The sequence below is a fragment of the Trachurus japonicus genome, chromosome 6 (assembly GCF_045865225.1).
Source record: "Trachurus japonicus isolate A0001 chromosome 6, Traja_1.0".
Taxonomy (NCBI): Eukaryota; Metazoa; Chordata; class Actinopteri; order Carangiformes; family Carangidae; genus Trachurus; species Trachurus japonicus.
In genome coordinates this window covers 27959801-27974888 of record NC_140912.1, presented here as the reverse complement: position 1 = coordinate 27974888, position 15088 = coordinate 27959801, and the positions used below count along the sequence as shown (strand labels likewise).

Here is a 15088-nt window from a genome sequence, read left to right as displayed (position 1 = left end):
AACGATATTTCTCAGCAAATAGGATTATTTCCCTAAGAGTTATCGAGGGCCAAGGTCTATGACAAGAAAACACCTGTGGTGCTGATAAGAATTCACTGCCTCAAGGACGTTTCAGTATAGGTGCTACATTGTACCATAGACACGCAAAAAACAAAAAACAAAAGATAAAACAAATAAAATCAACCACATGTGTGTTCTGTATTTCAATGATTATATAACAACAACAACAACAACAACTGGGACACACATGCAAATCTATGAATAAAGACCGTCTTTGTGCCCTGGTAGAATTAAACATGTGGCTCTGCTCAGAGTCAGCAAGCAGATTATTGATTAATGGGAGAACTGACACAGGTGGAGTGGTTTAGATAGGGAGACAGCCCCTACCAGTCTACCAGTGTCTTGTTACATAACAAACTTTTCATTATCACCTTTTTGCCTTTATTTGACAAGTGATAGCAAAGAGGACAGAAAACATGGCAGTGAAAGAACACGCATTATGATATAATACAATATAATATGTGTATATCACCAAGATTGTGAATTTGAGCAACTGCAAAAACTCAAATCTTATTTCTAGTCAGACTTTTGACTAGAAATGAGACAATCATGCTTAAATTACAGGATTAAATAAAATGTCAGAGTAATAATTAGCTTTTTAGGCTACAGTATGTGTGTGTTATGACCGTTAGCCATGGGGACATGTCATTGGCAGTAGAAGGTGAGGACGTTTTCCTGGTTTCCTCTGACCAGTAGCACTGGGGGTCTCAGGTCACGTGACAAAATGTCCAGCCACGCCAGGAAGAGAGTACTGGGACACACTCCTCTCCTCCCCACCGGCATGGTGCTGTCAGCAGACAGATTACATGAGGTTGGTTGGGAATTATTTTAAAAAAAATCCACCTATGATGACTTTTAAAGATCGTCACCTTCAATTACACAATATATAGCATTAATGGAAACATTCACACAGAGTGGAGTAAGAATAATACTCACACAACAATCAGAGCAGCGTCTCTGGAGTAGTCCTGCAGAACCTCGTTGAGACGGATCTGACGGAGAGACTGGATCCACAGAGATTCACATGAAAAGTTAGAAAAGAGAATAAGTTTGAGCTTTCTTTCTCCTTAGTCTAAATCTGCTGTATCCAGATGAGTGTGTGTTTGTCAGACCTTGGCCTTGTTCCTCTCTAAATCCTGCTCAGTGATCATCCACGGCTCCTCCTGCTGTCTTCCCGGCCCAGACTCAGCGTCCTGCTTTGGGTTTGAGTCCAGCCTGAACTCACTCACCATGTCCTCGAACTGATGAACACTGGTGGGACAGACATGGAGGCCCGATTTGAACACTTTGAGACACTTCCTAGACAAATAACTAAGTCCAGTTGCTTTCGATTTAACCTCCTTTGAGATACTATGACCTGGACAAATGAGAATATGCACAGGCTTATAACACTTTGAGAGTTATAGGAGATCATTTGGAGTTGTTCTAGATTTCCTTCCTTCCTTCCTTTGTACTCACAAAGTGCCATTTAGGTTTTGTTTACCATCAAATCAAAGCATACAGAACAGCAGTATATACACTATAGCACAGTGGGCACGGCCTCTATTAACCCTCTACTGTATATTTCTATGCATCTGAAGTAAATGAAGGTTTTAAGGTTAGATTTGTGTCAGGGAACCTTTTCATAACTTCAAGATCATATAATAAACCGGAACCCACCACAATATCAGATATCAAATTGTACTTTCATGGTGCATGCTCTTGTTCCCAAACAAATGCTCAATAAAAGAAGCACAAACCAGATGATATACACAGCAGAGCTTTGTGAGCTACAGCCGTTCTGGGGTTTTGCCGAGTTCATTATTGTATATATGAGCTTTGGCAGCCTCACCTCGCAGGCTGAGGTTTATGGTAGATGTCGGGAAGCACTTCAACTTCATGGAAACCAAGACGGAACTTCTTGATCAGAGCCAACACCCTGACAAAAGAAACAATCATTTTACACATTTTGACCTGTCAATAACAACTAAAAAATGCTTTCTCTTTTAGGTGAGACATTTCTAGGCCTCTGCTTACCTAGAGACCTGGCTGTGTTATATTGAGTTTAGATTGTAAAAGAATGAATTATTGTGAGCTTACTCCTCTTTCCGCTCCTCCTTCTTGTCCATTTCTCCGCCCACAAACACTCGGACCTTACATCTGGCCCAGCGCTTCCTGCGAGTCAACAGGTAGGGCAGCAGCAGCGTCAGACCTGGTGAAACACACACACACAAAGTCATGAGGAAATGCACAATAATATTCTAGAGGGAAGAAAAGATGGAGGTGATGGAGCGATAGATCATCAGACCTCCGTCATCAGACAGCCAGTATATGTCGATGGTCTTCTTTCCTTGTTTTTTCTGAAACACTGAGCTGCACTGAGGCTCTGGGTCAATGGAGACAGACGCTGCAAACATGGGAAATGAAGTTTTGATTCTATTCAAAGGCAACCGAGGCCAAAACTTTCTGAAGATTTGAGTAAAATACATTGATCATAATAATATGATCATGCATATACGTACATGTAGTGCTTGTTTTAATGCGAGGAGAAGCAGAGATGGTGTTTATACTCTCTGGTCCTCCATCAAAGCCTGGATTAACTGAAATAAAAACAGAGGAATTTATTGTCATCATGGATTTCCTTGTGATCAATTACTTTAAAAATGATTGATGAATGTGGACTGCACTTCCCAGCATGCCCCTTGTTAACTCTACACAAACTAATATAGATATCTGGACTCGTCTGGACTCTCACCGTGTGATTGAGATGGACGAGAGACATCCAGCCCCTCCCTCATTCTCAACACACACACTCCGTACTGTAGGTCGAACGCATCACTGAAACACACACACACACACAAACATGAATATACAGGTGCATTACATACTCTTTGTGCAGGCTGGTAATGAAGTGTCATTTTGTCATATTTTTTTAATACATTTTCAGACACTGACAGGTTAATTGTGAAAAAAAAGTGATTTAAAAGCTAATTTATTTCTAATCTCAGCACTCACTGCAGTATTCCTATGTAGTCATGAGCAGCCTGAGGTGTATCACTGCGCCAGTCTTTCTTGAAACCTGTCAGCAGAACATTTGGCTTGATGCGACCCAAACCTGCCCCCTGTTGGACAGACAGAGCAGTGGAGGTGAGTTTATCTTCTGGTTCACTGAGCATAACATCATCAATCCTGGATCAGTCAGTCGGTTCTCACAGTTTCAGATAAAAAGCAGAGATTGGTAATTGAGGATTTAGTAGGCCTATATTATCTATATATTATAATATTATTCTGTTTGAGAATGTTGTACTCTGTGAAACCTTTGTTTTCTGTTTGTTTTCTGTTGAATCTTGAATCCATGTTGTCTTTGGCCCACCTGTGTTTATGTTTACTAAAGGTTAAATGCCTGGTCAAGAAGTTAAATGCCAGAGGGTAAACTCTATAGGTTAGATGTTGTCTTAGTTTATGGACCATCCGGGTTAGGTAAATCCTTCTGTTTGGAAAAGGCGGGGTTATGGAGGTTAGAAAACATAAATAAGGACAGTACTTTGGGCTGAAGGAGAGACATTGACATTGTTCTTTCTTGAAAAAAAGTATTTTTGAATGCAAGTAAAGATGTGTCAGCGGTGATCACTTCTTCTCATCGAGGCATCAATATACAACACATAAGAAAAGATCAGTTCATCAAAAATGATACATTACTTATCTGTCTTTGTGCAACAGATGAGGTTCATTTGATCGGAGCAGAGTGATGAGGTGTAAATCTCACCTGCAGCAGCATGTTGACTCCTGACCGTAGCTCTGGAGCCACCACTCCTCTGTAAAACGACTTCACCTTCCGCTGGTTCAACCAGGTGACATGTCTGTCGCCGCTCGCTCTCTCCACGGCTCCTGGGGAGGCACCGGCCTGAAAACATACAGGCTCAAATCAGAAATGCTTCCTTTCTTCCTTTCTATAATATAATTGAAATATTACATTAATATATGTATACATATATGATATTGTGCAGGTAGTTGTACTCACATTGACCACGTTGCCACATATCATGAGGCTGAGACTCTTGGTGAAACAGTTGACCAGATCCACCAGAGCAGGACGACTGCTGGGAGAACCGGTCAGCACCAAACACTGCGGCCTGACAGAGGAGTGCCATCACAGAGATGTTAGTATCTGATTGTACGTTAGACGACATAATCAATGCTTCCGTGAGTCCTGTTTACTGTACTGTAGATGTCTCCTGGTTCCTGGCCTTCAGCAGTTAACTTGTCCTCCATATTATTAGTTTGGTGAAAGTAAATCTAGTCCGAGCATGCGTAATTGTATGTTTTTATAATTCAACGAATCATGTCAATCACAACTGTATAGATATATATATTTTTGTATTTCAATGAATCATGTCAATCGCAACTGTATATATATATACTTTTTTATATTTCAATGAATCATGTCAATCGCAACTGTATAGATTATATATTTTATTATAATTCAACGAACCTCCTGCAGTTATGTAAATGTACTTATTTTGTTATCTACCGGTCCTCTGTTTTTATGGACTTTTTATGTTAATTGTTGTATTGTTTTGGGGACTACGGATGTAATTTAGCATTAGTGCTAAATCCGGTGTATTTACAGTGAGTACTCATGCACTCACTGTCCATTAATATGCACTGTCCCAACTAAATAAACAAATAAAGTAAAGTAAAAATAATATGTAATGCAAAGTAAAGTAAAGTAATTTATTTATTTAGGTAAACATTGTATATGAATTGAAATCTATCCAAAGCCAATCATGATCAGGATGACCAACTGCAGCAAAACAATACAACAACTGCTTTGGACAAAAGAAGACAAATTATAGGAGTGATGACGTCCTCACTGACCTGTAGTTCTTCACGTGGTCCTCCACATGATTGAGGCCCACACACTGGTTCAGAGCGATGTTGTAGGAGCCCGCCTGCACCGATGAGCCCCAGTTCACAGCTAAGTACAGAGCAGCAGCAGTTCAAAGGATGCACTAACTAACAGAGGGGGTGGGGGGGGGGGCAGCTCTTTGTAGTGTGACAGTACTGTGAGTGGGTGTGAGTTTACCAGGCTTCTTATAGAGTGTATATCCCAAAAGGAAGACGATGATGCCGAAGGCAATCAGAGCCGCCCACCAGTTCAGCAGGAACATGATCACTGCACAACAGACGGCGCCCAACAACGACAGCCACTTACTGTAGAACCTGAAGGACGGACGCCAACCTGTGCACACACACACACACACACACACACACACACACACACACACACACACACACACACACACACACACACACACACACACACACAGGGATGACAGGGGTCCTCTGTGCTTCAAGGAATATTATACTTTGACTGTCCAGTTCTCTACCTGGTGAGTTGGTGATGGAGGCGTGGAAGCAGCTGAAGTTGATGAGACAGTAGGAGGCCAGGAAGAAGTTGGAGATGATGGGAGCGATGGTGTTCAACTCAGCTGGCAGAGAGGCAGAGAGCACAAGAGAAAAGTTATTTTCCCAAGATTGTCATGATGTCAAAAACCCAATTTTGGTCGATATTAATGGTCTATGGTACCGGAATAGGACTAAAATCTTAAAGATTTATGATAAAATAACTTTAATACAGTTAAAAACTAAAATAATTATATTCATGTCTTTTCAGAAAGATGGATTATAGATTAACTTTATTGATCCAACAGTAGGGCTTGGCAGCTCACAATAAAATAGTTTAATAAGAGATGACAATAAGCAGAGCCAATGAAAGAAAATAGTGTATAGGCTACTACACACAGGGCTGCTGCTAGTGATTCTGGGTCCCCTGAAAAATATTGAAGTGGGCCCCTGTCCCCTGACCTTTCATTGCCACTTTTTTCATAGACCATGTATTATCATTTTTTATTTATTTTGGCCCTTCCTGATTTTTTAAATTTATCTCAGGCATGTGAAAACAAAGTGTTGCATTCTAGTAGGGTGAGAAAGGGACATTTTATTTTTCAATACACCATGATCTTGTATTATACGGGATGATCCAATTATCAGTTCATTCATAATGTTAAATCATGTTTTAGGCAATTCCTGTGTAATTACTGTTATGTCTGCAGAATAGTAAATGCCCTGAGCCCATGAAGGCCATATACACGGCCTCAGCGCTCTCCGAGGGAGGCTGGTGCAGGAGAGGTGGTCTCTTGCTCTAGGATGCATTTTATTACTTTGCTTAAATTCAAAGTGGATAATTAGGCTCAGATATTTTCTCCAAAGACTCACCAATGAGAATGAAGCAGGCAGCGATGATGTACGTGAGGAGGTAGCCTCTGAGCGGTTCATCATTCTTACCATAACCTTTACCAAAGACGCCAATCAGAGGGTAGAGTCTGTCCTTGCACAAACACTACGACAAAAAAATCAGAAAAATGGGGTGAAAAAAATTACATAGTAGTATAATATGTCATAATAAATGAACATCAATGTACTTTATTAAAGGGATAGTTCAACATTTTGGCAAATTGGCCCAATGCCATAGTCCCTATAGTCTATAGGTTCGTTACCTTTATTTGTCGGTGCAAGCTATTTTTAGAACGGCGGAGCAGAGCCGCGAGCTGCTCAGAGCTATGCTACGGAGGCCCATGGGATTTCTTGGTTTCCCTCATCAAACTCATCAAACACACAATCCAACAACTCCAAAACGCTCTGGTGGACAAGTTGTGACCTGCACATTCACCACGCTATGAAATAATAACGGGACGTTACAAGACAGAGTTGTTTTAGAGGCAAATACAGAGACTGCTTGATGGAAAAATGTTCCTGAAGGGAACGTACATCAGGGGTTTTGCATGAATTTGCCTCGAAAACAACTGTCTCGTTCTGTTATTATCTCATGGTGTGGTGAATGTGCAGGTCACAACTTGTCCACCAGAGCGTTTTGGAGTTGTTGGATTGTGTATTTGATGAGTTTGATGAGGGAAACCATGAAATCCCAATAGCCTCCATAGTGTAGCTCTGAGCAGCTCGCGGCTCTGCTCCGCCGTTCTAAAAATAGCTCGCACTGACAATTAAAGGTAACGAACCTACTGCTATGACTATAGGATTATGGCAATGTGCCAATTTGCCAAAATGTGCATATACCTGGAAGACTTTGGGAGCAGACACCAGGCAGGCCAACGCAGAGGAGAGAGTTGCTCCAAATATACCAGCAGTGATGAGAGGGCCGAAGGCCGACACCATGCTCATCGACTGCAGACAGAAGAGTGTTGTTTACCTCTTTAATCAGAATCAGATTTATTTGCCAAGTATGTACAGACATACAAGGAATTTGACTCCGGTTTATGCGCTCACTTGTACACACATAAGAAAGACAGCAACAAGAACTGAGCAATGACATAATACAACAGAGAACACGTACAAGTACAAACATAGATAAGTAAAGTGGCAGGTGGATTAAGGTGGTCAGTCGGTAGTGCCAATAAACAATGAGGTAGTAATGCAATGGGATAAATAATAAATACTGGATATATATATATATGTTATTTACAGCAGGGTTGCAATATCTATATCTATCTCTTGAGCTAATCTCTCCCACCAGGGGATAAACTACTTGTTTGTTTGTTTGTTTGTTTGTTTGCATACAAGGTGACCTACTGCTAATGTAAGTGATTTGTACACAGAGCCCTGGATGCAGAATGACATTAGTGTTGGCTCGAAGCTGTCACTTGTTTTTTACTTGTGTGTTTTCTGCCATTGGCAAAGACAAGAGGAGTCAAATCGAGCTTTTGATGAACTTTGGTGCCCTCGAGTGGAAACAGGAGGAAACTGTTTTCTGTCATAACTGCAACCGCTTCATTCAAAATGTATGTACAGTAACACGTTGTTTTCTCCTGTGCAGGTTCAGCCTAAAGACAGAAAAATCTATTTCTGGCACTTATTGTGTGTGTGTGTGCGCTTGTGTTGACCTGATAGTAGTTACTGATGCCATGGGCGCATGTGTTGTTCTTAATACACTCGCTGAAGTCCCATCCATAGTGACAGGCTAAACCAACACAGTCATCGCTGGAAGAGGAGGAAGAGGAGGAGGAGGAGGAGGACAGGGTGTCATTTAACAGACCAGATGCATCCCGGACCACACAGGATCCTGAGGAGAAACAAACATGTGTCTCACTATGTTGCTATCATGGCAAAATATCCACATGCTGTTAGTGTAGATTATGCATTAAAAATCACTTTTTAATTGTCATCAACATGAGACACACACACACAGACAGTCAAGATAGTCCAACCTGCTGCTAAAATAAAGTTGTTAGAATATATTTACACAAATTCCTTCACTCAAACAGAAATAATGAGAACAACCACACCAGGAACAAAACCACCTGCAGGGATGTTTGTTTGTCTTAATCCTCAGCAATATATTATTGTTTTAATGCCTATTAAAGTTATCTGACATGATTCTAAAAACATTTATTTTGTCTAAAAATACAGGGTATCAGTCAATGTTTACTTGTTTGTTTATACACTGTCTGTGCATGAATTACTTTATCTGACTCCTGGAAGATTAACAGCAGCTGTAGTAGAAGCTAATGGGGGATCTGAATAATAATAATAATAAAAAGAATATGCAAAGCTCTGCAAGGTCATTTTAAGTGTAAGAGTGTTTTTACAAAGGTATAACTTCAAGAAGCAGAACTTATTCAGCTGCTGGTACATCAAAGGGAACGCTGTACTTGAAGACTGTACACTCACTGGCTGCAGAGTTCACTCTACTTTTTACTGTATGTGGATACAACGTAATGAGCCTGAACACAGTAAATCAGCATTTTTGCATATTTTTTTGCAGTCATTTTAAATGATTGCATTGCAAGATACAGAAAAAGACTAGGCACGATGCATATTTTACCTCATGGCATATGATAAACCAAAATTGTAGGCTACTGTTCTGTAAGTGTTATTAAAAACTACATACAAGATGGAGTACAGTGTTTTAATCTCATTGCAAATTACTCATCTATATCCCATATGATCTAGATCTGGAGAGAACCATGGGAAGTATGGGTTATACAGTTATTAATATAAAAATGTAAAATGTGGAAAACCATATTATATTTAACAGTATGGCCGGTACAAATCCCGCCATAATAACAACCATCTCACTATATGCAAAGCAATGTAAATGCAGGTATGCTCGGATTATGGTGATACCGTACCAATAGTGGCTGAGATGATGAGGTAGGATAAAGTGGTCCAGAATATAGCCATCAGTGTTCCTCGAGGGATCGCCACTGTTGGATTCTGGGAACAAGCACGACATAAATAAGGCATTAAAACAATGTCTTTAAAAAGAGTAATAAATTCCCTCACGTATGTTAAGAAAGATGATGTTTGTCCAGTCTGTGCAGCAACAGGATGGTATGTGAGGCAGCGAGGGCAGAGTGCCAATGATAAGTCAGAGAAAAACGAGGCAGAGATAAAGAGAGAGAGAGAGAGTGAGAAATGAACTGCCATACCTTCAGATCTCCAGAGATGTTTGCTCCTGCCAGGATGCCCGTGGCCGAGGGGAAGAAAATGGAGAACATGCCAAAGAAGCTGCCCTCCGCCCCCCGCCAGCTGGGCACGAAGTTGGCAGCAAAAATATCCGCTGTCAAAGGTGAAATATTCTGTTTAACTGCAGGAGCATCGTCATGTCAAAACTGTTTACTTCTATCATCATTTCTCACAAAGAAGGGGGAAAAAAAACTACCACATAGCTTCAGATTCTTTAAGAAATAAAAACTCGGAGGTGCATTCAAGAATCTGTGTCACCTGACTCACCTTTGTAGCTAAAAAACCCTCTGGCTTGTTTCTCTGGTGAAGCAGGAATGACCGTTCCTACAAAATAACTGGCGAATGACACCATGATGACCAGGAAGAACAGGATCTGTGCCTGTGGAAGACAGATACAGGACATGTGAATACAAGAATGATCTAGAGCAACTCATAAGTTTACATAATAAAGGGTTTGTCTTTATGGTATTGTTGGGATAGTTCAACATTTTGGCAAATTGGCCCATTTTCATAAACAAACCTACTGCTATGACTATAGCGATTATGGCAATTGGCCAATTTGCCAAAATGTTGAACTATTCCTTTAAGCAGGATGTACATGAAGAATTTTAGTGCCAAGCAAAGTATACCTTACACCTCTGTACATGTTTGAGTTCAGGCTATGGTAAGTGTCATGATGGTAAGGCCAGGGCTATTCAAGAAATGTATCTGGGCCAGAAATTTTGAGCAGCAGGTGATGACAAAATGTAAATTAATACAAATGAATGTATCGAAAGACGTTTACTTATTGATTCCCTTCAAATATTTGGTCACATTTGACACAGGCTCGTCAAAAAGTGTGTAAAAACTAGAAAAAAGAGTGTTAACTGCAGAAACAGAGGTAGTAGCAATACTTAATGTGTTTTTCTTGGGTTTTCTCTATGGGACTGGGCCACTCGGAGGTTGCTTCTGGGCTACATATGGTCCCATGGGCCGCCCAGTCGAGTATGCTTGCTCTAGGCTTTTAGGAGGATCCTCATGCTTCAGAAGGTAACTAAAACACTTTTGCAAAATAGGAGGTGCTAGATTGTCTTGCATCATCCTAAAACAGCACCACATGGCTTAATATAGGAGACAATGTGTTTCTGTAACACCATGGGGGTGATTGTGGTCGGTTATGATGGCTGGCTGGATGGGGTAAAGCCAAAGCCAAGCCCAAAATAAAAAACTGTGCATGTATTGATAAAACTAGAACTGCTGTCCATTAGCCATCAAGAGAGGTTTGGTTGAGCTAACCTTGGATTCCCACGCCATGCCAGCCATTGAGATGCCTAGCAGACAAGTGACAGTGATGACGCCGATGATGCGGATGTCGTTGGTGCGGTCGACCATGACAGCTCCATGTTCCTGAAGAGGAAAGTTCAGAGGACTTTAAGATAATAAAGAAGCATAAATAAAGGCAGCAACATAGGGAAACACACTCACATGCATGAGTTCTGTGACTGTCTCAGCAAACCCCACGGTGTGCATGGCCACGGCCACGGCGTTGGCAAACGCAAAGATCAGACCGATGGATCCACCCAGCTCCGGACCCAGACTGCGACTGATCAGGAAGTAGGTGCCACCTTCACAAGAGAGGGAGGTTGGAGTGATATTTTAATCTTCTCTATTTCGATTTTGGTTGGACTGCAACAACAGGACCAGACTGACTGACTGACTGACTGACTGACTGACTGACTGAGTGACTGAGTGATGGAGCATGGAGGTATACATTAGTCAGCCTGTAGGTTTAAATGTATAAATTTGCATGTAATTTGGCTGTTGCATGTATCCCTGTGAGTGAACAGACCTCCTTTGACTTTTCCATTGGTTGCAATGGCTGAAGTAGAGAGGCCAGTGATCCCAGTGATCAGAGAGGACAGCAGGATGATCACCCAGGTCAGACCTGATGGAGAGACATAAATAAAAATGACGTTGAGCCGGTCAGCCGGACCTTGACTCCCACAGAGTAAATCTACTTTTTACGACACATACCTATACCAGCCTGAGCAGTGATCCATGGCAGCCTCAGGTACAAGATCACCCCCCAGATATTTAACATGCAACGGATCTACAAGACAAACAGTCACCGACTGAAATTACCAAATACATCAGAGCTGATTAAACCCACTCAGGATTTCCACAAGGAAATCACTGCGATCTATAACTGTACAAATGATATACAAAATGAATAGCTCATTTCCAGATCTCCACCAAAGAGTCACAGAAGTGCACATAAATTGCTCATTTATTTGTTAGTGCCGTTGTTACAAACATGATATTGACAAAAGATAAGTCCAACTAACTAAACTGAATCGGTGCCATTGGAAATTAGGCTTAGTTTGGCAAGTGGCAAGTTGTATTGACCAGAATGAGAGCACAATATCAAAATAAAAGTGGAATATTTTTTTTATTACTTACTATATTACTTTGGTAACACTTTGCAATAAGGGTCCCCTAATCAACGTTAGTTAGTACATTATTAAGCATTATTATATAAACTAATGTGTTTGTTAATTAATGCTGAGTAATGCATACATAATGACAACTAATTACATTATTCAACTTTTATTATTACTTAATAATTTATTAACTAACTTTGAGTAGTAAACATAAATTAACTGCTTTGTGTTTCCTATAAGTAATACATAATAATGATTGTTAATATATCTGTAAACAATTAATTAATGCTTAATAATGTACTAACGTTAATTAAGGGACCCTTATTGTAAAGTGTTAACTTTCTATGGTTTATAATGGGTTAATCAGCACAACAACAATGTGGTCTTTGGGTTTAACATTTCAACTGAGCTTTCTTTGAGTTAGTTATAGAACATCAAATTTTAAGGTGCTGTTTGAGCTTCACACATAACAAGAACACGACGTCTTACCATGACTCCCTGAACCCAGCCAAAGCGAGTAGGTTCAGGCGGCGGCTCCTTTTGCTCGTCCTCTTCTTCCTCTGTGCTGTCTCCTCCGTCCATCTGCTCACCTGTGGTCTCCTCATACATGGGAGGTCTGGAGTCATCCTGGTGCAGTCAAGATTGATAATTGAATTGAATAAACTGATTAGTATTTAGTTTTTTATGATGTGTAACAATTACCTCAGTTGTTCTTGAGATTTCACTTATTTTGAGCTATTGCATGTTAAATAACATTTCAATATGTTTTTAAGGGTGTTTTCTTTTGTAATTCTTAAGGTCATGAAACTAAGATATTATACTAACCTTACAGATTCATTTAAAGACAAATAAAGAAAATGGATCAGGTTCATGGAGGACAGATCATGACCTGAATCTAACTGACACACCATGAAGAGAAGTTTTTATCTGTACTTAGGCAATCTGAAGCAGACAGCTGGGCATCCTCACCTCAGGCTTGGCGTACAGCTGGTACAGCGACGGTCTGAAGCGTCTGCGGCGGCCCCACACCTCTGTGTTGGCGTAGAAGTCGTAGTGTGGCGGGGAGTCCAGGGTCTCGTAGCCAGTCAGAGCATCAGATCCACGGGACGCCACGCTGCTCCCATCACCAAAACACTGACTGTACTCAGACTCACGGAAACCTCCGGGTGTTTCCATCCCATTGGCCACCGACAGACGAGCTGCCGTGGGACTGGGTCTGTATGCAGCCAGGTGAACATTGTCACCCGCAGCTGGTAACTCCATTAGGAACAGCACAGTGGTCTCTACTGAGAAGATTGTAAAACACAATAGTGGTAGAGTGGCTGATTGGTTCAGCTTTTCTAAATCACTCAGTTGGTGCGTCAAGGTGACGGAGCCATTCTGTTCAGTTTCAGCTGAATTTGTGAGGGGTTGGTTTTTATATTTGACCTCAGCCGAACAGGAAGAGCCTGAGGCCATGTCAGAGGGCTGGTCCACCGAGCAGTAAAACCAGACTTATTACAGGAACCATTAAACCAGTCATGGACAATTTCACATTGTAGGGGTCGACCAAAAAAAAAAAAGCTGGGCTAGGAATCATGTGATTTCACAGGAATCTTTTATAAAAGCACTTTCAAGTCACAAAAGTTCAAATCCTGCAGATTTACCAGAAATGAGGAGCTAAAACATAAAAATATGTGTCTATTTCTGGGGTGTTCTCGTGAGTTTGGATTAGTTTGCATGAAGGTACATTTGTATAATCACAATTATTATTAATGATTAATCTCTGCAGGGTGGGGGTCGGAGGGGTTGGTAAGGATCCAAGTTTTAACAGCATCATTACACACACAGATCGACCTGTTAGATAACCTTGACTGGGACGGCACAAGGGCACAAAGTGGCTGCTTCTTAAAAGGTGTTATATTATGATACTCTGTTTCTTCTTTTATGCTTTTTAAGAAGATTTCTAGTCATAAAAAGTCATAAAAAGGTGTATGGTTTTTCATTATAATAAGGAAATATTCTCATTTTAAGGAAGTTGTGCAAGATACAGTAGGATTAGACAGTATAAAGATATTCAACATCAAAAAAATAAACTTTGAACTGGTTCTTCAGTTTTCAGACATGGGGGGAAATGATTGAACTGGTCTTTTACCTCTCCAGCTGTGAGCAAGCCCGTAAGCTTGAATTTCAAGTAGCCTGAAAACTTGTTGCTTTGATGAGAAAAAGCGACCAGGCTGCAAACATGGCCGTCCTTGATTAACACATGCTCACATGTATTTATTTATTTTTCACAGTAACCTTTCTCTGTGATCATTTTGTACTTTTGTGTTTTACTGCTGTATCCTCTCAGGTTCAGCTGCAGTGTAATGATGGATCACACTTTGCTTGAAGCGGTACAAGCTGCTTAATCGTGCAAGACTTTCGTTTACACAGTCATTTACAACAATAGTTAACCAACACACAGACACAGACACACAGACACAACCATGCACAGTTTCATTAAAGCAATGGATACAAATGTCCAGCTTCCATGTGCATGCACACACACATCCATGTGTCGCAGTATGCACACAACAGTCTGTACAGGGAGAGGCCAAGGTCAGTATCAATCTCTTTTGTTAATACATAATGAAAAGTTGTTCCTACAATTCAACTGAACCCACATGAGGACACATTATGAGACTTGCATACAAAGATTTACACTGCTCATGCATACTATTCTGCAGCTGTGTAAGAAATAAAAGAAAAACTTGTTGCCATGGTTGAGTTATTCATCAGGATTTGATTATTTCATTGTTTCACATGTGTAGATATTTTTCATTAAAATGCCTTGCAAAATTAAATTACTGTATCTTTATCAGGCAGCTAGTTTCTGGTATTTTTTAATCATTTCTGGGTGTCACAAAATCTTTTTATTATTATTATTAATGTTAACAGTGTGGACATTGTGTCATTGTGTGTCAGCATGGTTATACAAAAAGTAGTACTAGGGACCAGGGAACAGATCATAAAAGGCTTGATCCAGATTATTTTCTATGAATTTAAATTTGTCCTCTGAAGTCTGGTGTGTGGTGTTTGACTTTGGCCTTGCAGAGGTGTGC

At 40.6% G+C, this 15088-nt stretch overlaps 1 protein-coding gene across 1 annotated transcript; it reads right to left on the bottom strand.

Moving 5' to 3' along the window:
• Positions 1-642: 642 nt before the first annotated feature.
• Positions 643-13393, bottom strand: slc12a3 (solute carrier family 12 member 3). Its single transcript, XM_085780105.1, has 26 exons — positions 12975-13393; positions 12495-12632; positions 11599-11674; positions 11414-11509; positions 11050-11189; positions 10861-10971; positions 9853-9964; positions 9549-9679; positions 9249-9333; positions 8001-8179; positions 7177-7284; positions 6319-6442; positions 5430-5531; positions 5126-5281; positions 4918-5017; positions 4061-4172; positions 3806-3943; positions 3055-3161; positions 2795-2877; positions 2562-2639; positions 2348-2446; positions 2140-2251; positions 1892-1978; positions 1173-1311; positions 997-1064; positions 643-847 (listed from the first exon to the last, which is right to left on the bottom strand). The coding sequence occupies exons 1-26, from the start codon at positions 13266-13268 to the stop codon at positions 706-708; spliced, it is 3117 nt and encodes a 1038-aa protein (XP_085636231.1). The 5' UTR covers positions 13269-13393; the 3' UTR covers positions 643-705.
• Positions 13394-15088: the final 1695 nt, after the last annotated feature.

Bases quoted from the DNA above. Each gene is read 5' to 3' on its own strand.
- slc12a3 (XM_085780105.1), bottom strand. From the start codon at position 13,268: ATGGAGTTACCAGCTGCGGGTGACAATGTTCACCTGGCTGCATACAGA. The intron at 12,633-12,974 runs GTGAGGATGCCC...TGACTGCACCAG, and splicing joins AGCTGTACGCCAAGCCTGAG to GATGACTCCAGACCTCCCAT. The intron at 6,443-7,176 runs GTATATGCACAT...TTTTTGTCGTAG, and splicing joins CTGCTCCCAAAGTCTTCCAG to TGTTTGTGCAAGGACAGACT.